The sequence below is a fragment of the Haemaphysalis longicornis genome, unplaced genomic scaffold (assembly GCF_048455015.1).
Source record: "Haemaphysalis longicornis isolate Haplotype H1 unplaced genomic scaffold, Haemaphysalis longicornis Haplotype H1 scaffold_10, whole genome shotgun sequence".
NCBI classification, from domain to species: domain Eukaryota; kingdom Metazoa; phylum Arthropoda; class Arachnida; order Ixodida; family Ixodidae; genus Haemaphysalis; species Haemaphysalis longicornis.
Window position 1 is genome coordinate 109,942,656 of NW_027526204.1, and position 21,966 is coordinate 109,964,621.

General features: G+C 46.7%; 1 protein-coding gene across 1 annotated transcript in view; it reads right to left on the minus strand.

Moving 5' to 3' along the window:
- Positions 1–70: 70 nt before the first annotated feature.
- Positions 71–21,966, minus strand: part of Cc2d2a (Coiled-coil and C2 domain containing 2A) — a 57,011-nt gene continuing 35,115 nt past the window's right edge. Inside the window, exons 23-34 of the mRNA XM_077691645.1 lie at positions 21,842–21,933; positions 19,593–19,786; positions 18,312–18,444; positions 17,249–17,420; positions 14,160–14,324; positions 12,067–12,297; positions 10,972–11,061; positions 7,857–8,138; positions 5,448–5,570; positions 3,521–3,681; positions 1,761–1,836; positions 71–426 (exon numbers count right to left, since the gene is read on the minus strand). Coding sequence (XP_077547771.1) covers positions 238–426; positions 1,761–1,836; positions 3,521–3,681; positions 5,448–5,570; positions 7,857–8,138; positions 10,972–11,061; positions 12,067–12,297; positions 14,160–14,324; positions 17,249–17,420; positions 18,312–18,444; positions 19,593–19,786; positions 21,842–21,933 — 1,908 coding nt within the window. The 3' untranslated portion in view covers positions 71–237. The remainder of the gene's footprint in view (positions 427–1,760; positions 1,837–3,520; positions 3,682–5,447; positions 5,571–7,856; positions 8,139–10,971; positions 11,062–12,066; positions 12,298–14,159; positions 14,325–17,248; positions 17,421–18,311; positions 18,445–19,592; positions 19,787–21,841; positions 21,934–21,966) is intronic.

Consider the following 21,966-nt stretch of genomic DNA (forward strand, 5'->3'; position numbering starts at 1 on the left):
TAGCGGTACAAAGCTTCGCTTTAAAAAACTTCGGCACAATAAATGCGTTAGTTTATTGGAGGCAGAGATATCCTCCCGACTCTGCCAATCGATCCATCGATCAGTTAATCAATCAATCAATCCTATTCGTTTTCTTTAAATTATACATGGGGTTATATACACAAGGAGGAGAGACTGTGGCTGGTTCACAGTCGTCGCCTGTCGAGAGGGAGAGTGCACCACGCATGATCGCGGCGCTCAGCCCTTGCGGGTGAGCGCGGCGATGTAGACCCAGACGGCGAGCACGCTGGACGGGTACGGGTGAATGTGCACGGCCAGGGCGAACTCTACGTTTCGCGACTCGGTCAGGTGGACGCCCGTGGACAGCACCGTCTCGATCACCGTCTCCACGTCCGTGAAGCTCATCGACAGCGGGAAGCCGCTCATCTTGGGAGAAAACAGGGAAAGAGAGAGAAAGGAGGAAAGAAAATCACGCTAATATCAGGCTCGGAACGCTTATCCCGATTTGGAGCGGCATAAAGTGTTTCATGGCTATAATATAAATCAAGTTCGGGGTGCGTAATATGAGCGAAAACTTCTCGGTAGGCTTCTACAGTCGTTATCAGTTTTATTTGCATGCGTGCGTGTGTGGCAGATAGGCTGCGATTTTTCTTCTCACTGAAGGGGCCGATGTACCTGCGCCACTGCGTGTGAGAGGTGAAATGAAGTGTCATTACGAATCCGCCAGCGTAGAAGTGCTTGGAGAAAAGTATACTGCATTTTCCGGTGGAGGTCACTTAAAATGACACAAGACAACGGTAGACCCTAACTTGACGCAAGCTTTCTGTAAGTATAACAATCTGGCCTGTTTAAAAACCATTTTTGGTCATATTCCAGAAGGCTAACAGTTCGTACTTAGTTTTGGTACCGAGTTCGTATAATGAGTAAAAGACACTGACATTTGAAAAGGATGGCGAGTTGGTCAATTGGTAGATTCATTACTGGAGTAGTGCGTTGGTGCAACGGTAGGAAAGAGAGAAACGCACAACATGAGCGCCAAACTCAAACTAAATCTAGGGAACCCCAAACCCCTGGCCGCATGATGCGTTCGTGCTCCAGATAAACACCACTCCATTCCCTGCTTTTTTTAGTTTTAAAGTTAGTAAAGACGTTGCAGTCTAGCGCTATTCTTTTGTTTGTTTGCCGTTCTCCATCTGTGTCCATCCAGTGCAATACTCCAGTCATCAAAGCTGGTACAGTTCGGCTATCCACCCCCACCCCCTCATTGAGCCTAAATTCACCCCCATAGTATAAATGCAGCGCAATAAACAAGACAGCGCTCGTCTGGTATTTTTTTCGTTGTGTCTTATTTGTTGCGCTGAATTTATACTATCGATACATATCAACTCGCTGAGCTAGAAACTTTAACTTAAGCCTCCTTCCAATGGATGCCTTGAACCGATTGTAAACCACAATGCAGATGCTCGAAATTTCAGATACGCGGATGCCTTCGAAACAGATCACTCCACATGTGAGGTAGAAACCGTAGTCTTTCAAAGCACGGCACGTGCTAGTAGCGAAGTCTAGTAGCTCACTAAATACCCTACGGATATAATGAAAAGACAGTAAGGTAAGTAATTGGGCTAGTTGGTTTTGCATGTTCGTTGAGGAAAAGTGAGTCCTTAATAACCTCAAGCGCAGTTTACGAACATAATAAAAAGAGAGTTTCAATTATCATTTACAGAGAGAAAAACAACCATCGCGCTGCAGGGAAAAATTACCTTGTACGAAGTGAGTATTTCCGACAGCTCCTGAATGTCGTCGGTGTTCGACGATGTCGATGCCATCGACTCCAGTCTGCAAAGTAGCGCAAAAGTGGACGACGTTGATGCAAAAGCAACGCCGCATTTGTGTTGCTTTGTAATTTGCTGATGTTCAGAGGGTATCACGTAGGTGTAGGCAGCATCACGCCAGTTCACGCCTAGCCTGCGGCGACGGCTTCCCCGCTTGGGCACCCAACACAGAAAATTCAAATCAACAGCGGGAGCGTGCTTATGAGAGAGAGCGTCGCATTGCGCATGCGCTAATTTGAGGAAAGGTAAAACGAAATGACGAAGTTTCGTCGCCATAATCCTGGTGTGCATCCGTACAGCCTTCGGTGAAATGGCGAGCGGTAAACCTCTCGGGATAACCAAATCACCTTATTCGAAATCTCGGCTCATTCTAAGTTTTTTACGGTTTCGACCTCAGTGCAGGAAGGAATCGCCACTTTTAACGACGTATACCGCTTATAACAAAGTCAGTTCCTTGTACCGAAGGCTTCAACATAACGAGGATTAGGTATTTACAAATGCGTTATAGAGCTGCCGCAGAATTGGGAACCACATTAGGTGACCGTGCGGTAAAATCTTCTGTGTCGTGCTGATGATGAACCGAAAGTCGTTGTGACGTAACGTATACAGTATAGCCCACTGATAGCGAACCTGATTTTAGCAAAATCCCGGCTATAACGAACAAATCTTCCTTTCCCGTTACCATTCGTTATGTCCAGATATAGCCAAAAACGGATATAACGAAGTGATTTCCGTTTACAGATGTGTTCGTTATAAGCGGGCCGGACTGTATATGGGAGGGGATTTATATTGCACCTGCAGCGTACGTTGAATGTAGGTCACACTCCTTATAAGGAACCGTGGTTAGTATTGATATTAGTGTGACGCTACCAGTTTAGTAGGCGTCACCGTCAAAGGATTTATAGCAGGTGTCCCTGCATTTCCTGTGCTGTTCCTCTCTTCCTTTCAAAGAGCCACGTGCCATGCTTTTAAGGCGATTAGAATTGCAAATAACAGGGGCCAATTTTAGACGCAGCACACCGGTCGGCATGGAACCAGATCGAAGTTTAACCGGTGCTGTTTTTAATTCTGCGTTTAAGATGCGCCCGAGTTCCGCGCCCCCGTCCTTGTTTTGTTGCTCTGCCCATCTGCAAACCCTCTTACATGACACTGCATCTCGCCAAGACATCACCCGTCTTGTTATTGAGCCCGAGCAGAGGTTTAGTGAGATTGCAAACTCCCCTTAAACCACCCCGATTGCCTCAACGTCCATGTGTGCTCGAATAACTTCTGCGGCAAGGCGGACATTAGCATTCCTCGCTTGTTTGAGTCTTCCCTTCGGCAGGTCTCGCATGCGCGCATGCCTGAGAGCAGCTGTGCTCTTGCAAACTCATTTCCAGCTCCGTGGCCCATAAAGAGAACTTTTCTAGCAGGTGATCATGCAGTGACCTTGAATGGCCCGTCGGTGACCTTGAAGCGACCTCGATCCGTCCGCTTAAGAGCAAAGGCTTCGTGAAAGCCGTGTGACGGCGACAGTATAATATATGCCAACTACACTTTGAGGGAAAACAGCTATCGACCTGACAAACTTGGCACATGACCATTTGCTTCGGGTTCGGCATAAAATGGAGACAAGTGATCACAACCGCGAAGGGCACTGGCGACTTCAAGACACGCTACGAGCGGAGTTCTCGGGAAAGTGCGCTCACCTCGGCAAGATTTTGCGGAGCACTTGGCTGGCGTAGCGGTTCCAGGAAGTGCGAAACCGCTTCCGCCACTTCATGACGCTTTCTTTCAGGGCGAACTCGATCTTCTGCTGCAGCTTGGTCACGTACGAAGCGTCCGTGGGCTCGTATGTCAGCTCACTTGGCTGCATTGCGACCGAGACGGGAAACGTTATCAATCAATCAATCAATCAATCAATCAATCAATCAATCAATCAATCAATCAATCAATCAATTTATGTATTCGTTGATCGACTGAACAGGTTTTTTTCAGTCAATAAGTTTATTTATTTATTTATTTATTTATTTATTTATTTATTTATTTATTTATTTATTTATTTATTTATTTATTTATTTATTTAATTATTTATTTATTTATTTATTTATTTATTTATTTATTTATTTATTTAACACGTTTAATGCCAAAGAATGGTAGTGCAACTGAGAGCAAAAGTTGAGTTTTCGTAGCCCAACCACAGGCCAAGCGCAAAGCACAGACAGGAGTTTTCACAGCTTTGTTTGCTTCAAGCAAAGACCCGATCTACGCACTGCTAGCCACTGCAAGACCATGCGGTGCATACTAAGGCTCGCAAAGTATTTATACTACACATCCCAAAATCCTGATGCGTCATCATTGCCTGGAAGCATTTTTGTGAAACATAAGCAGCGGTTGTGCCACCTTGTTCCTTTTTTGTGTCTGTGTGTTTTGCGTCGTACTTGACAGCACGAACAAGCTATTGGAGCTCTCTGTGTTACGAGAAGATGGAAAGGCTGTCATAAACGACAGGTCTCGCGACAACACCAAATATTCAAAAGTTCAGAAATCTGCCAGTCTGTGTGTTGCGGGGTATGGTTTGAACCCGCTTACTTTCTGGGTGTTTCTCGCGCTGAGTGTCCAACGCTCCGACGCTACACAGGCTATGAGGGGCGCCATAGTGGAGGGCTTCGGATTAATTTTTACCAACTGTGATTTTTGAACGTGCTCCGAAATCTCGAACACACGGACGTTTTCGGCATTCGCCTCCATCAGAAAAGCAGCCACCGCTGCCGGGATCAAACCCGGGTCCTTGGGATCAATAGCACAGCGCCATAACCACTGAGACACCACGGGTCCCCGTACTTTAAAACCCTTGATTCGAGGAAAATGGCCCAGTTATGTTGTTTTTACGTACAATGCGCGGCAAATGAAACGCGAGCACGAAAATATGAATCAGGACACGCAAAATTGAAAAATACTGTTCGTTAAGGTCTAATAATGGCGCGCCATTGGTACAGTCTTTGTCAAAATTTTGTGGGCCATGGCGACCATGGCCGGAGCAGGCGCGCGGCCGAGCAGGGGCGCTGCGCTTGCCGCTGTCGGCTGGTTGCGCGGCTAAAGAGAGCGAGGGGAACTTTTGCTCTTGCTTTTGTAGTGTGTACGGAGCGACAAGTGCTGCGCGAAGTGCCTGCGCTGAAGCGAAGTGCGCCTGCTCTGAAAAACCGGCCTCGCTGCACTTATTGCGCTACGAAAGGAAGCGAGAAAGTTCCCCTCACTCTCTTTAGCCGCGTAACCAGCCGACAGAGGCAAGCGCAGCGCCCCTGTTCGGCTGCGCGCCTGCTCCGGCCACGGTCGCCGTGGCCCACAATATTTTGACAAAGACTGTACGTTCGGAAAGCCACATTTCCGGACTTTGTTTTTGTAACCAAGACACGCGTCATTTTGACTTGCATGGAAATAAATCACGTTGTTTGCGTATTCTGATCCATCATATTTTCGTGTTCGCGTTTCATTCGCCGCGTATTTACGTGTAGGTGAGGTAACTGTTAAGTAATCAGATTACTTTTCCGTCAGGTAAACGGGTTATTCCTATAATTCAAAAACGACCGACTGAATTCAACGACGGAAAGCAGTCGAAATCTGCTGCACACAAACCTGCACTGACTCGAGTGTAGGCGGCGTTTTTCCTTTGGTGAAGAATGGTTTCCAGTGGCTCGTCTTGCTCAGGTTGTACGATAGCCTCGAAGGGTGGTCATGCTTCTGGACGTTGGCCCAGATCTGAAAAAGACAAGAACCGGGGAAACCACTACAGTTGCGTCTATACTGGAGATGTAAGTTGTCATGAAATTTTGAGGGGCGTGAATAAAAGTTTTTTCATGTTATTTTCATAAAAATATAAAAAATCGAAAAAAGACAATTCCGCACAAATCTATAAAAAATCGACATACTTCTTCACGCGAAAGCCTAGACGTCTCATCAAACGCTAAAAGTGACCGTTGTTGCCGGCGACCACACGAATAAAACCAAAGTACAGTCGCTGTAAAAAGAAAGTAAATGAAATGTATATAGAAACATGTTTGAGTTCGAATGGGATTTGAACCCGGGTCGCCGGAGCCACAGCCAAGTGAGGTGATTACAGCTCTAACCCTGTACCGTTCCGGGATGGAGTAAGAGAAGGTGACCGGTAAAAAGCGTAAAGGCTCATGCATGGTTACGTCGTCTGCTCCCGCCACTTCCTGTTCGAGAGCTCTCCTAGCCTCCCGTACGCCGGCGGCTTTCACGCGCGTGTGTGCAGGGTTGGTTATCTGTTTCCACTGAAAACAAAAAACAAAAAACGCTCATGCATCGCGCAGTCAATGAATAACGATTAATCCAACTGGGGGCTTTCTTGAAAGGTAAGCACTCTGTGACAAATAAAAAAACACGCACACATCTGTGTGAAAGCAGCAGGCGTGCGGGAGACCAGTAGAGCTCTCGAACAGGAAGTGGCGGGAGCAGACGACGTACCCATGAGCCTTTGCGCTTTCTAGCGTTCACCTTTTGTGCCGCATGAAAGGCGAAGGTGACGAAACCGCATACCCGATGCAGCAGCGAAGAATTCTTCGATAATCGCTGGCTTTCGCCTACAAATCACTTAAAAAACTGAAGTGCCCGGTGAAGTTTTCCGTTTACAGTAGAAATAATATAATCGTTTCATGCTGCATCACAGAATTGATGCAGTAAGCTTCCGCTCTCAAAGCCTGTGCACGATTTCACGTCAAATCGTTGATTTCAAAAAGCCTTTACTCACTGCAGATTAGTCGCATCACAACGAAATACCCTGGAGAAGCTATGTTTGCTATTTTGAACGTTACCCTTGCTTAAAAAAAACTGTCTTTTTTTTTTCAACCACTCACATCTCTAGTTCATACTCGGCCTGTAAAACAACTGGCCAGATTGTAGAGTTTCATCTAAGTGTTTATTTACTCATGTAATGCAGCTATAGGATGTAATTGGAACAGCTCACTGAAGAAGCTTTAGGTCATCGGCGGTGCTGTGGTCAACCCACAAGGAAGGATCTGCAGTGCTAACGTATTTTAGCGTAACCTTTCCCATCAGTGGACTGTGCTGGTCCTAAACGTTTTTTCGTCGCCTTGACAAATCTTCTGAGGTCCAATATTTACTTACATTCAAGCACCACTGTTTTCAGAACTGGACAGGGTGGTGCGAAGAACCGATAGAAATGTCAAGACTTTTACGCCGTTAGGTTACGCGGTTTTGTACTCACAGGCTTGTATGTATAAGGGCGTGTTTATAACCGAATTGTGGATTGATGATAGAGGAAAGCCGGGGTGACCCAACGTGCTACCCTTTCGGTTCCTTTCATCGGCCATTTAGGTAAACCAAGCAATGTCATTCAGTGACTACTTTTCTTTTAGTTCAACTTCCCTCGTCTCCGGCTTTTTCCGAATGACTATAGGCCGCATGGCATAAGCGCAAGGGCAGTGAAGTTAGCTTCTGTCTCACTTTATAGGGGTGAATTCCGCCTAAAAAGGCTCTGCTTTTGCTCCAAAACCCGAAATACAACACCTGGAATATAACGCCTAACATCCAAGGGACGTCCCAAAAAATACCTAAACCCCATGTCCCAAGATGCACATCCAAGGGACGTCCCTAAGACGTCCCTTGAACATCTGCACCGCGATTGTCCTGAAGAAGCCCAGAACCACCTCTGATTGGGAAGTGTTCGCATAAATGTTCATTCCATGGGCCTGTTTTATTCTTGTATGTGCTTGCCTTCAGTAAATACTTTGCGCCTATGAGCGGTCTCTCGAGAAAAAAAGCTTTGAGGATACCACAAAAGGTACACAATTCATATGGATCAAGCCCATGGACGTCCCTTGTACGTCCGCACCGTGATAGTCCTCAAAATGTACAAGATCCACTCTGATTGAGATGTCTGTGCAAGCATGTGCACGCGTTCGCGTTGGTTTGCGGAAATTAAAGAAATTACGGCAGATTGTGCGTCTGAATGACTAATCTCGCGAGGAGGGGAAGTAGGAGTAGAAGAGCGCGGGTACTGACGTTTTCTGCGCCCACGAGGCAGCCGACCGTCTGTAGCGGCCCGTAGCTGTCGGAGGCGCTGTACGAGCGTCCCGTGACTGCGTTCCAGATGCGCACGTCCCCGTCCGGCCCCCCGTGTCCGGGTGGCCGGGGAGCGGCGTCCCTGGTGAGCACGTAGGCGGTCTGTCCCTCGGGGATGCCCGTGCCCAGCAGCAGGTATGCCTCCCGGCCCAGGTGCAGGAAGTAGTTGCACAGCAGCACGGCGTGCTCCTCCTCGTCTCCCGTCAGCACGCGCAGGAATTGCTGCGCATGCGCAGAGCGGGAAGCTTGTCCTGTAGCTATTACGTCTTTGGCCCCTATTGCACCGAAATGTTGAGTAACAGAAAATGTACGGAAATTCCAAAGTGGGAATCCTCCAACAAACGTTTAAAGGGTCCATGTAAACAAAATACAGGTTTTTTTATTCGAAAGATTTGGTTTTTTATAGTGCCCCAGCACTGGTCCGGCAGTAAACCATGCCACTTAGAAATTGAGCAATTTAAGTTAAAATTTTGATTCTCCCGCAAAATCGTCTTTCGTGACGGCTGCAATGACGTCACATGGACGGGTCTTCAAGCGAGCTTCAAGTGCGCTGTTCAGTCTGCAGCGGACTGCGTAGCCTTGTTTACCGTCATTCTGCTTAGATGGCGCCACCATACTTCTCCGCATTGCTTTCCGGTTTTCCTTTGTTTTTGACCGCATTTGCACCTGAATTGTTTTTGTTACGGTAAGTAGTAATGGTTTCGTTCGACAAACAGGGTTACGTAAGACAATGTCGTTTACGCCACTCGGCCAGTGTCATTTGAGAAAACCCCGAAGAGCCGCACTGCTGTGCAGCTATCACAAGCATAGTGCGCGCACTACCAACAGGAATACGCACTGGTACTTCTACGTTTACATGGGCTTTCGCACCTTCCATTATTTACCCCACCATCCTTACTGCTATAAAATGAATATGCATTACACTGCAGCGAAAGTAGCTCGTTCTGCAAACTTATACGCCGTGCCTAACAACTTGCGTCAGCTTTTGCCAGCCTCAGACAATCGTACAGCTGCGCATATGACGTCATATGCTCTAGTGTGGGAAATAAGCTAGGGAGTCGCATGGCCATTCCTTTTTTTCCCCCTAATTATGCAGCTTATTTGTATTTCAGCGAAGTTTACGTTAAAAGTGGTGTCAGTATGATTCTAACGAGGCCAACTTTCGAATGAACCCAACTTGTGTTTTGTCTGCATGACCACTTCAAGCCTCTCTGCAGTACAACGAGCCTCGTTAAAGACGGCTTCTCTGCTACACACACGTGTGTTGCTAAGAAGTCATTTTCTCACGAGCCATATAAACACACTGGTAGAGTACTAAAGTACGAAAGCGCTATTTTCTTTTGTTAAAGCGAAAGCTTTCTTAGTGGGACCAAGGGCGTCCTGTCAAAAAACTTATTCAATACCCCATAGACCTGTTGGTCGACCCAAAAAGGTTTTATAAGATCGCTGGACGCACGGCGCGTGCGTGAAACAACCGGTCTTCTATTACGTCAAAACGGTTAGTTGAAAATCGCGAGAAAGGAACGGTTCTGGATAAGACAGTGCACAGGCATCAACAATGAAGAAGGGGTGCAATAGTAAAGCTTTATCTCATAAACCATTAAGATCGCTCGCAAGCGCGTTTACTTAGCGGACGAAAAATAGTCGCATGAGTTCGTTCTTCGTTGGCGATTTGAGTTTTTGATGGTTTGACGATCGATTGGACGCACTTTCAGCGGAGGTTTTGACGCACTTTGATGCAGTTCTGGTGTGAGAAAGCTTTCACGCTTCTCGCATATTTGTTTGTGAAGGGAGGGTAAAGTTTTCAATACCTCCATAGGACCGCATACGTGCCTTAAAAACCAGTATACACTCAGCCCTTGTTGAGGGGGCTTCACTGCCACACAAAACTGCACTGCGAGAAAAACGTTGCTTCAGGGGCAACATATAGAGTCAATATCAAAGTATGAGGGCCCGCGCGCCATTAATTAACGGCATTCTCGTAAATACATTAAACATTTAAGATAAACTGACCACTTCATCGTCGAGTCCACATCGAAATTTAGCTTTCGCTATGCGAATCTGAAGTGATGTTTGTGAGAGGCTATAAAAGCACCGTGATCATTTTCCGCACATTCGGCGCGATTAGATTTCAGAAATACAAAAGATGGATGACCTGAGGCTAAGTGGAGGGGGTCTGAGTTTCGAGAAGAAATCGAAATGTAGTATTCCCGTAAGAAATCCCCATCAGTTCACGCCCGAATTTAGTTGCTCAGTTGATTAATTGCGTAATTATTGGATTGGTACATTTCTTTATTATTTATTGGTCGAATAATTATTGCTTTTTATCATTTTGCTCCCCACTTTGCGTCTCTCTTGTGCATGTTTAGTGTACATATGCTTACTAATGACGATACGGAACAGCAAATATCGCCTCCCCTTGTCGCTTCAGTTGTCGAAAAAAAAAAAAAAAACACGCAGAGAAGGTACGAGACATTTTATAAAAAATTTAATCTATTAGTAAACTACGAAACTGTTTATAAAAATTTTGTCTGTTGGCATATTACTCCTCTAACGCAAGAAAGTGAAATATAAGTACAACATTTGCGCAATGTAGAGGAGTGTTTCGTTGTTTTATCTAGATTCAACGGTACCCCTCAATATACAACCCGCTATGCCGATACTGCGAAAGTCCAGCAATATTCTCCCATATGATTTGAACATGCCAGTCAAACCCAGACCTTGCAGCAATTCCTAATCCTACACACGAACAGTGGGAGAGTGAACTTGCCAGCTCGGGCCTAAGTAAGCAGCTTTGGCTCGCTGAACGGGCGAAGACGGCGGGCCGCACCAACAGAGTCCTGGACTGAGGACCCCGCCCACTAACAGCCAAATTTCACTGTTGAATAAAGTTTCTCCTCCTCTTCTAACGGCAATGCAAGCACATCAAAAATACGTTGCACTGCAACTCCCTTAGGGTTGACGTGTGCACGGACGTAAGCGTGTACGGATGTTAGCGCAGGCGCACACTGATCCCCGTCAGTGTTAGCCAAAAAGAAGGCTCCGTCCTACTCACGTCGCACGTGCTCCAGATGTCGCAGAGTCCCGGAAAGAGCACGCTGTCCGATAGGGTAGGAATGAGGGACACAAAGCGGGCCACCAGGGCCTGGAAAGAGAAGACCCGATTGTGCGCATAGAACCGGCTCTTTTAGGGAGAATCATGGAGTGCGATGGCAGTCTGGGCCTGTTGGTCCATCATGTTCTGGGGAAAAAACTAGTGAATACACACTACACAAGAGGAGAGGCAAGACAAGGACAGTCACTGGAGAAGAACTCCCATAAATACTTATTCATGGAGAATCGTGGAGACGGACTGACGGAGAACAAGGGCAATACCTCAGCGTGAAAAACGGCGGTCACTAGGCTGACTAGGTTCCGTTAAATGGTTTAGTGTTCATTGACCCTGTCTTGATAATTAAGGTACAGCGTTTTAAGCAATCCCTTCTGCTACCAGCAATTTTATTGACCTGTGCTGTATTGTATTCATAAATTATGCGCGCTATGCGTAATCTGCATTGCGTATTATTATTACACCGGTAACTACAGCCAAAAGTCGGAATAAAGAAAAGACACTTCTAAATACTATATTAAAACAACCAGTGTACCAATGCGTTCCTAATTTACGTACGCTAGGAAAGCTAAGCGCATTTAGGATTAATATTTCGTTTTAAACCATCACTCCCCCTATCCGGAATTTTTGTCAGCCTTCGTCGAAGCATTCTGTGTGCGCACGACACATCTGCATAAATTAAGCCACTACATAAATAGAAACATATAGTTGGAGGACCAATACTATTGTTTTTGTTTACAATTCATACTCCACTACAAATTGCACGAGTACCAGGCAAAGTTCTAAAGCGCTGCACTAAAAAAGGGACAACTACACAAAGGAGACACACTGTGTTGTTCCTTGTCTAGTGTCCTATGTCCAGTGTCTCTTGTCTAGTGTCCTATTCTAGTGTGTACTGACAAGTTGTCCGTTGTCTAGTTCAGCGCGTTAAAACTTCGCCATGCATCAACTCACCCAAACTCACCAACTCACTCCACGACTGCCAGTTATCAGCACACGACACGTATGCGTCAGCTAGCGTGCGTGCGCGTATATATATACCATGAGGTCCCTGGAGGCGGCGGGTGCGTCTCCCACGAAGCTAGGCCTCCTGGCGGCGTCGAGCAGCTGCTGTGGTGGCGCCAGCGGACGCAGAAAGCGGGGCACGAAGACCCACTTGCCCGAGGCGTCCATGGCGAGCGCCTTGACGAAGCGCCGAGGGTAGCGCGACTCCAGCGCGCTCTGCCACTCCTCCGCCTGCTGCACCAGCTGCGGGGACTCGCTGCTCTCGCACTGCAGGAGCCACGGAGTGACCGCGTTGAAAACGCCGCTAGTTTTTTGCTGAGTTTCCAGAGAACCCGGAAGTGTGACCGATACCCGCTGATTCCCCCAAGCCACACCTTCCCAAACCAGGCTTTGGAAAGGAGAAAGAGGGTAAACATGTTTACTCAAACCTCGTTATAACGAATACTGATATAGCGAATTATCGCCTATAGCGAACTAAATGCGAACTTTGGTTGGTCGCGCTTTATTTCAATGACACTTATTCTTTTATAACGAAAGTGAAACTGTGAGAGCCGCGAGCACTGTCGGATATAAAGAAGAAATATTTGCACAGTAGGCTGAGCAGCTACTTGGAAAAATTCTCCGTGTCCGAAACTGCAGAAGCAGAAAAGGCCCCTTTTTTCGTGGACACTGTGGAAAACTTCATCCTGCTCAGTGCTGTAAATAGCCAACAGACAAAGATCACATCCTTCCTCGAAAAAATATCAACGCACGCCTGTTTTGTCAAATGAACTTTGTTATGTTGTAATTTTCCGTTTCATGTTCTGGTTCATTGAGCTTGAAATTCCACAAAGAGAAAGGTAAGGGTTGCCTTTTTTATAGTGGGTTCTAAGATTAAAATAATGCGTTTTAGTGTCAAGGATTTTTTCAGTAGCCAGATTACCGATTGGTTTGTACCGATTTTTAGCTCTACTGTTACTACGAATATCGGACATAACGAACTAAATTACTGTCCTGATACTACTCTGTTATAACGAGGTTCGACTGTATTGCGAAAAGCAATGGGCAGCAGTCCTCATGCCAAAACCCTTTGAGCTCTTCCAGCCTCAAAAGCTCTCGACACCAGCAGGCGCTGGTCATTGAAGCCGAGGCTTGTCAGAGCTCTCTTCCAAAGCTCGTAAGAATGCCAGGGACTGCGTGAGTGTAGTGGGGCGTGGTCGATCTCCGGTCTGGGCGGCCAGCATCGGCTGGTCCGAAGGGCTATCGGCGCCGCCCGTGCTGAAGGCATCTTGGAATGAGGGTGCCTTCCTAAAACCAAGGCCATCTATTGTCTGCTTAATAAGCGTTTATTCCCGGTCTCGTTCCGGTAGCATACGCTGCCCGCTCACCTTGAGCTATCTGAAGATATCTACAGCCAATTAGTGCTTCGGTGAATGCGATCTGTACTCAGCTGACTTCACGAGAGACTGTCGAGCCGATGCAGATTTAGTTAGTTCCAATGGCCGCTCAAGTATCTCCGGATCCCTATGGTTGAGCAGGGTGAATATCTGGATGCAAAGTAACGACACCCTTAAAGGAGCCATGAAAACAAAACACAAGTTGGGTTTATTAGAAAGACTGCTTAGTCCCGATAACAATGATACCAATATCATCGCAATCTTCGAACAAATAACGGAGATATTAAAGAAAACGTGTGAAGCAGTCGCGACCCCCTAGCCAATTTCCCGCGACTTTTTTATGACGTCACGGAACCTTGTTTGTGCGATTGGCGGCCGCCTAACTGACCTGTCGCGACGACACATGACTGGACGTCTGTAATGGGGCCTCTAGTTCCATTTGACCGCATCACTTGAATGCTAACGTGCAGTTAACGCACTGAAAATTATGTTTTATTGTTGGCCCGTATGACGTCATTATTCTTTCTCATAACACGTCACTGTGGCGCGAAATTTGGAAGTTTTTAAATACTTCTTGCTTTTTTTCGTTAAAACACATCTTTTGGGGCTGTAATGGAGCGAAGTGAGATACTGAATCCTTGTTCTTTCAAATTACGCGAAGTTGTGTATTCTCTTCATGGCATCTTTAAATAGGAAAGATAAATTCGCGCTGGTGGCCGTTCCGCACAAGGTGGAGGTTGCATACGTGCTCACCCGTGCCCTGAGCACTTCTGGCGACTGCAGGCCGGGCTCGACGGTCATGTAGAAGGACACGTAGGTGCTGGACGCTGGTGCGTCCTGCATCGGGGACCAGGGCTTGACCTCGTGCGCGTAGCCCAGCAGTACCACCGGGACGTCCACGCGGAACGTGCCCTCGATCTGGAACAAGTGCGTAGGCAACGAATACTTGCTTGTACGCAAAACCGGGGCCAAAAAAGATTGCTGTGGCTTAACTCAGTTATGCTGCCTGGGTGTGCGTAGCGAGAGGTACGGTTAAAGCTATTAAAGACGATAGTCCTTCTTGGGCTACTTAAACCCAGAAATTTTGGTCTGTCTGTCTGTCTGTCCGTCTGTCTGTCTGTAACTCGATTCAGCCACCTGGCCAAAGTAAAATTGGCATTGCGCAATAGTCTTATATACTCACAGCCAAATGTAAACGTCTAAGCCCGGTTTATATGTTCGTACTTGTCAACTTTGTTGAACAAGAACAAGGCATTACGCAAATATAAGACAGGAAATTAGTTCACAAGGAATATTTACAGTGTTCCTTTATTAAAAAAATTCCTAGATGCTTGGTTTTTCGATAACAAATGATATTCTACATCTACTGCAGAAAACCGCTGCCTCCTGGCGGCGAATGAAAAATCACGCGGCAACAGCAACGAAAGGTTCCACTAGCTAGGTTCCACGTTCTGCTTGGAACACACGTGGAACACGGCCACGCGGTTCTATAAACCTTGTAGTCGGCCGTTTCCATTCACGCGCGTCTCCGCCGTACTGCAGCGCTTGCATTCAGGAACCCGGACTGTAGCAGTGGAACGCGGGAAATTCAAATCGCCTTGCGCAAACCTTTAGTGGGTTTACCTTGGGATGAGCGCGACGGTAAAGGAACAGCATGAGAGGTGAGCGGGAAAGCAAAGGGGGCATTTCCTTGGCAAATGTCTACAAAGACTATCGTCTTTTGACGACACTTGCAACGAAAAGAGCAGATACGCGGCCAATTTGGTTTGTTTAGCTTGGTTCTCTGTACGGTTACGACGCTTCTCGAGGCGTGCGGCTCGTTTTTCCTCCGTCTCCTCGGCTCGCTGCCTGCTCCTGGTTTCGTTACGACGACGAAACCTGGCTTTTTTCAGTCTCTCCGAGTAACTTTCCATATCTGACGACGAATCCCACAGAGCCGCCAATGCAACGCCGGCTGCTCCTCTAACGTCATGCCAGATGGCACGGTGAGCGGCGCTGCCAGCTGCGGCGGTTGCTAGGCAACCGCTCAGCTCGTGGTGCGGCCACCGGCCACAGTGAAACGGCGAGAATACGGCCATTGTAGCTCTCGCTACAAAACACAAGTAGTGGATATAATTCATGCTGAATTTTTGCGCAGCGTAAGACTAGGACAGATAGAACAAGGGACACGAAGACCAGCGCAGACTAACAACTGAAATTTATTTCTTGAACAACACATATATATACACTATCTCACAACCCTTGATCACCGCGCATGAGCAGGTTAGTACACTCTCCATCAAAATGCAAAGCATGATAACCATACAATCAAATTGACTTGATAAGGCGAACTGCCGCCTCGCAACAATATTATACTATCTTGTATTGGTCAGCAACTGTATTTCTTTTTCTGACAAAGCTACTGAAGGGTGACTCACGCATGCTCCTTTGATCGCAGCCATGTGCCAAGCTTCTACAATTTCCCTGGTAGTCTGATTAGGGTGACAGAACACAATAGTAGTTTGGTTCAACAAAGGTTCGCACTTGTCTACAGTACATTGGTCACCGTGCTTTGCCAAATGCGTATATGGCCTTCCTTTCAAGCTAGACAAGTGTTCCCTAAGCCTAATATTTACACATCTGCCTGTCTGACCGACATAATGCTGCCCGCAAGTGAAAGGGATCTTGTAAACTACGTTCTTTTTGCATTCTAAAAACCTGGGTTTGTGATTCATCGTGCACTTCCCAGTTTCAGGTCTTTTTCTTCCTTCGTACAATTTATTCACTGCAGGGCACACACTCCCCACTTTGTTCTTTGCTGCGAAAACGACATTTACGTTATACTTGCCTGCAACTTTTTTAAGTTTGTGCGACAGTCCGTGCACGTACGGGATTACTGAAAACTTACTATTTGGGCTATTTTCTTTCGCCTTGCACTCCGACTTTATTCTTTTCAATAGCCTTTCACTCGCAGTCAGCAACACCGATGTCGGGTACCCCGCCTTTTTGAGGCGATGCTCTTGCTCAAGGTATGCTTCACCCATTTTGTGCTTGCAAGTTTTAGTGAGAGCGGCTTTGAAACATCCCATGGCGATACCATTTTTCACAATCCTTGAATGCCCAGACGTGTAATTCAGGAGTGGTTTTTCCGTGCGTGGAGAGTATTGCCAGCAGATATGGTACTCTCCAAACATGAACTTCACATCCAGGAACTGTAGCCTGTTTTCCTTCGGCATCTCATACGTGAAGCTTAACCCTTCGCCTCTCACTCTGAAGACGTCCAACACTTGTGCCTTGAACATCTCCAACTCTGTACCTTGGCCCAGTACTAAATAATCATCTACATATCTGAAGATTCTCAGCACCTTTCCTTCTAAATCTGCTCATGCGCGGTGATCAAGGGTTGTGAGATAGTGTATATATATGTGTTGTTCAAGAAATAAATTTCAGTTGTTAGTCTGCGCTGGTCTTCGTGTCCCTTGTTCTATCTGTCCTAGTCTTACGCTGCGCAAAAATTCAGCATGAATTCTGAGTACCAACTAGCCCGCCTAACGGTGTTATTATAGTGGATATACCCAAACGTACGAGGTCACACAAGATCGACCTCAAACACACAAGTTGAGGTGAGATACCTTAGATGACGACACAGTTAGTTGGGGAGGCAGAAGAATTTCATCCCGAACTAGTTTAGCTCAGTGAAGCCTGGGGCCCTATGCACAGGTGCACGAATAATGTAAGGCTTGTTTTCACGGGTAGTTGGCAGGTTAGCACACACGGCTGCACGGAAAGAAGCAACGCGACAAGAGAGAGTGATGACTGCAGAGACTGAGATATATGTTCATCGCAGTGCCGTCAGGTCTCACCTTGGAGTTGATGTAGAGGGTGGAGAAGGGTATCTTGAGGCTTCCCAGCCAGCGTCGTTCGAGCCTCTGGTACACCGTGCTGTGTCGCTCCCGGTCGTCCTCGAGCAGGTCGAGCACGACCTCGTCGAAGAGGTTCAGGTACACCATGTCCGTCACCACGCCCGTGTCACTCCTGCGTAGGGAACAGTGAGTGATAAAAACGAACTAAGCAGCTGTGAGTACGCACACACACACGCGCATGCGCACGAATGTGCGTGTCCACCAATCAATCAATCAATCAATCAATCAATCAATCAATCAATCAATCAATCAATCAATCAATCAATCAATCAATCAATCAATCAATCAATCAATAGCTTTACTATCACAAGACAAGAAAGTATGCGCATTCATGCGTATGAAAAGCGACAAATAAAAAGCGAACATTAGAATATGAACCAAAACACGCTAACTCGAAGAATATGGTTCGTGGAAACCACCTAATGGCGTGGTTGTGGCACATTTGGAAAGTCACATTTTTTTTCATTTGTTAGTTAGGGAGCCATGCGACAATTCGACTTGCGTGCGAAAAATTGCTCTGTTTGTGTGTTACAATTCATATTTTCGCGTCCGTATTTCATTTGTCTATGACTATGCATACTCACTTACACCCTCCCTCACATTTATATTGCGTACTTACCCTCGTAAAGAATTTTACAAGGGTAAGTACGGAGTATCTACGTGAGGCAATATGAAAAATTAGCTGCCATGGCTCTAACGCTCCTCGGTCGCTTAGCTGAAATACCACATGAGTCTATCGCACAATGTTAGCCTTAATACAACTCTTGTATAAGGAACCAGATGATATGTCAGAAAAAAATACAAAAAACAGGCGGCATGATGGTGTACTATTTTCCTCTTCTTTCAAGCTTCAGAAGTAAACTAAGATGTGAAAATGTCATTAAAAATAAATTGAGAACTGAATGAGTTGCGCTATACATTTTTTTTTCGCAAGTAACAGCGTACTGGCTAAATTACGAGCGCTTTTGAGGGTGCGCCGCGTAGCGGTAAAGGGCGGGCTCACGTGATGGGTAGGCGCAGCTCCTGGTTCCACGTAGGGTGCGGCCCGTCAGCGACAAAAGTCCGTGCCGTCTGCTTCTGGAACATGACCTCGACGAAAGGACGCACCTGGCACTCGAAGGCGTCCTCCAGAAAGCCTTGGAAGCACACAGCAGGGCCGCATTTACGGTTTCAATGGTTCTGCTTGTAGTAGTTTTAGGCGAACATAATAAACGGCTTCACTTGCACTGTGTAGTACATGCGGGTATGGCAGAAGAATTTTCTCTTCTCGGTTTGCTGATCACGTGATCCTTCATCTCTCGGGACCCTTGTGAATGCGGCCCACGCACGGTTTTTCCGGCAAACTCTCGACACCAGCTCGCTCGAAGGCAAGCGAACCACGCGAAAAGTGGCAAAAACGCTCGAACAAAGGATAAAAGCATCGTTGGGACACCGATGGAAGTTTTATTTGGCCGTTTGCTCGTAAATACGACAGCGCGATGACATAACGCAGCTCACAACAGGCAAGTGCCTTGGATGCGTGTCTGATAATGGAACCGGATTGGCTCAGCTGCTGTGCCAAAGGAGTGCTAGTCTACTGCTAAAAGCCCGAGTTCAATAGGTCGCTCGATCTTTTAGCCACTTTTGTGCGTCGACATCCACAGATGTATTCAGGAACGCAAGTTCTGTTGACGTATACGTCACGTGATATGCCGTCCGCGGATCAAAACCATCCCACCCGGAGTGCTCGCGTGAACGTTTACGTCGACTATAGGTTTCAAAGTTGGTGGCTAACATAACCTTACGGCTTGTTTAGTGAAGACGGTCAGCGTAAGCAAAAAAAAATTAGGGTTTGTCTTTCTTGACGAAGGTCTTATTACAAATGGTGTGCCTAAAATGCGCTTGTGGGTGACCACATCTCCCCCGCACTTCCATAAGTGGCTTGTCGAGCCTTGCTGATTTTAATCACCTAAACGCGTCAGTTCTTTTTTTTTTAATAGTAGGCTTAGTAGCCTACTTGCATGTGGACGTACTGTCATGAACAACCGAAATGCGAACTCAAAAATATGAACCGGAACACACAAAATTGAAAAATACTGCTCGTTGAGGACGAATAATGGCGCGCTATTGGTATATTTGGAAAGCCACATTTCCCAACTTCGTTTTTGTAACTAAGCCCTACGTCATTTTAACATGGATGGAAAGAAATCGCGCTATTTGTGTGTTCTCGCTCATGTTTTCGTGTTCGCATTTTACTTGTCCATGACTTATATCATTGTCGAGTGCTCGATGAGCGTTCACCCACCCGTTTGCCTGGCGGCCGGCCTGTGAGAGTCGGTGTCCTGGCGCACAGGCACGTTGGAGGCCCTGAGGACCGTGACCAGGATCTCGGCGTCCGCGGCCGCGGCGCTCTGACCCGTCACTTTGCGGCGCTCGCGACGACTTGGCCGCAGAGGTCGGTGTCGTTTGGCAAGCTTCAGCAGGCCGAACCCCAGTGAGCTGCACGTTCAAGAGGTATATTCATTCATTCATTCATTCATTCATTCATTCGCTTTATTCACTTTTGTTTTACATAGTTTTTTTCCCTGGTCTGCCTAAGCACCGAATGATCGTTGGCTTTCCAGGCAGGGTGTAAACATACACAAAAAAGAAAAAGCACACTCTCAAGTTTGAGCACGACAAATACTTCTTGCTCGAAAATCACATCGCAGAATTATGCATTGCAACACAATATAAACAGCAAAAACGTACTTGTGGACAGCCCAAATGTATACCATTATTTGCCCATACGAGTTACCTGAGACACAATATTCGCAAATTTTCTTAAACATTTTTCTCCGTGTTTTTATATTATACAAATCGTTTCGGAGAGCATTAAATCCGGATAGTATACCGCCACTGGGACGCACTGCTTAATAGTCACGCCGTTCGCTCGCAGGTTCCGAAATGCTCTGTAAATACACCCTTGGTGCAGGAATTTCAGGGTCAGTGAGGTGCGGCCAAATGAAGCATAAGAACGCCCTTGAAATGGCCCGACAAATCGAACCAGAGTTACTATCCAAGAAAGCATTTGGCGCAAGTTATCCCATATGGCACACTTCGTGACATCGCGTGCCAAGATCAGGTAACCCGCGACTTTCAATCAATAACCAGAAATCGCAGCGGGGAAAACGCACCGAGGTTTCACCGCGGCTCGAGCAGCGCGTCCCTGTAGTCCCAGCTTAGGCATTATTAATTCATTGCAGTAAATGGCTGCCGCGGCAAGTTAAGCAGTCCTAATTATTTATTCACGTGAACCAAGTAGCCCTCCAAATTGTCTTGTCGCATCAAGAATTATTTAACTTTCATAACTAGGCATAATATAGGCTGTGTTTTTTTATTTCTTTCCTTTGCGTGCCTTCGACGCTCAGGTCTGCAACGCAGGGTCATTTCTTCTTTTTTTTAGCAGCAATTCTGCCCGGACCGGCGGCTCCCGCTCCGAGCCATGGGGGCGGCTGAGTCTTCTCCAGACAATAAATGTCGGCCCGGGTTGTGACAACGCCTACTTGGTAAAAAAAACCTGTATTTTGTCAGGTGATAGCCGGATTTCGGCGTCATACCAAGTGCAAAGAGACGTGAACTTAAAGAGAGAAACAAGCACTAACTCTCTTCCTGCCCACGTGTCGCTTCTTTGCGTTTGCGTCCTTTCAACTTTGCAGGGCGTGGAAATTCTGTTATCAACAATTAGTCCAAGCTTTTGCGCTGAATCGTCAGGTGACGGCGGGTCGTCTTATCCACGCTGGGTAATTAGTACAGCATTCCTTAGCTCCCCTACCGAATAATGACGATTCTGTAACTTGGCTATTGACACAAGGAAAGACACATTAGGAGATGGGGGTGTTAGTCTTATCACAGCGTTGCCGATATTAGAGTGCTGTCGCCACCTCGGTTTGCTCTTTAGCATTGGTTACAGAGATGGGGTGGAACCCCAAGAATGAGCCCTCTTATAAGGTATGGAGCTAAGTAACATTACCGCACTTTCGCGCGTATAACCCGCCCCTGTATATAATCCGAACCTCCACTTTTATCCCGCCGGAAAAGAAAAAAAAAATCCTCGCGTATTGTCCGCACATTTGATACAGGAAAGGCTGCACCAAAGCTACTGCTCAAGCAGCACATCACATACTATGTAGACATAAAAAGCGTATATTTAACAAGTAGAATACATTGACTGCAAGGCGAAAGTCATATTTCACTCAGTGTCACTGCTCACGCTAAAGCTATCCCTTGAGCCGCAGTCATCACTGTTGTACACAAGGTCATCTTCACGGCACGACGCGCATTGCCGCGAAGCTGCACTAAGCGAAAAACCCCGCGTATTATCCGCACCCCTACTCTGTCAGTGCAATTTTCGCCTTTTTGGTGTGGGTTTTATGCGCGAAAATACGGTAAGTGTTCTCCTACCGTTTCTCAAGCATATATTCAGTGCAAAGTGTCGACCGCAAAGAAACCGAAGCGAAAGCATAAAAGAGGCGTAAACAGCGGTGCTTAACTTGAAAACCCACGCATACTCACCCAATAATGGGCATTTTCTCCTCGATCACGATGTCTTCCAATGCTCGGTGTGTCTGAGACTCGTAGACCTGCCTCAGCACTTGCTCACGCATCTGGGGTAGATATTTTTAAGAGCCCATTAAGAC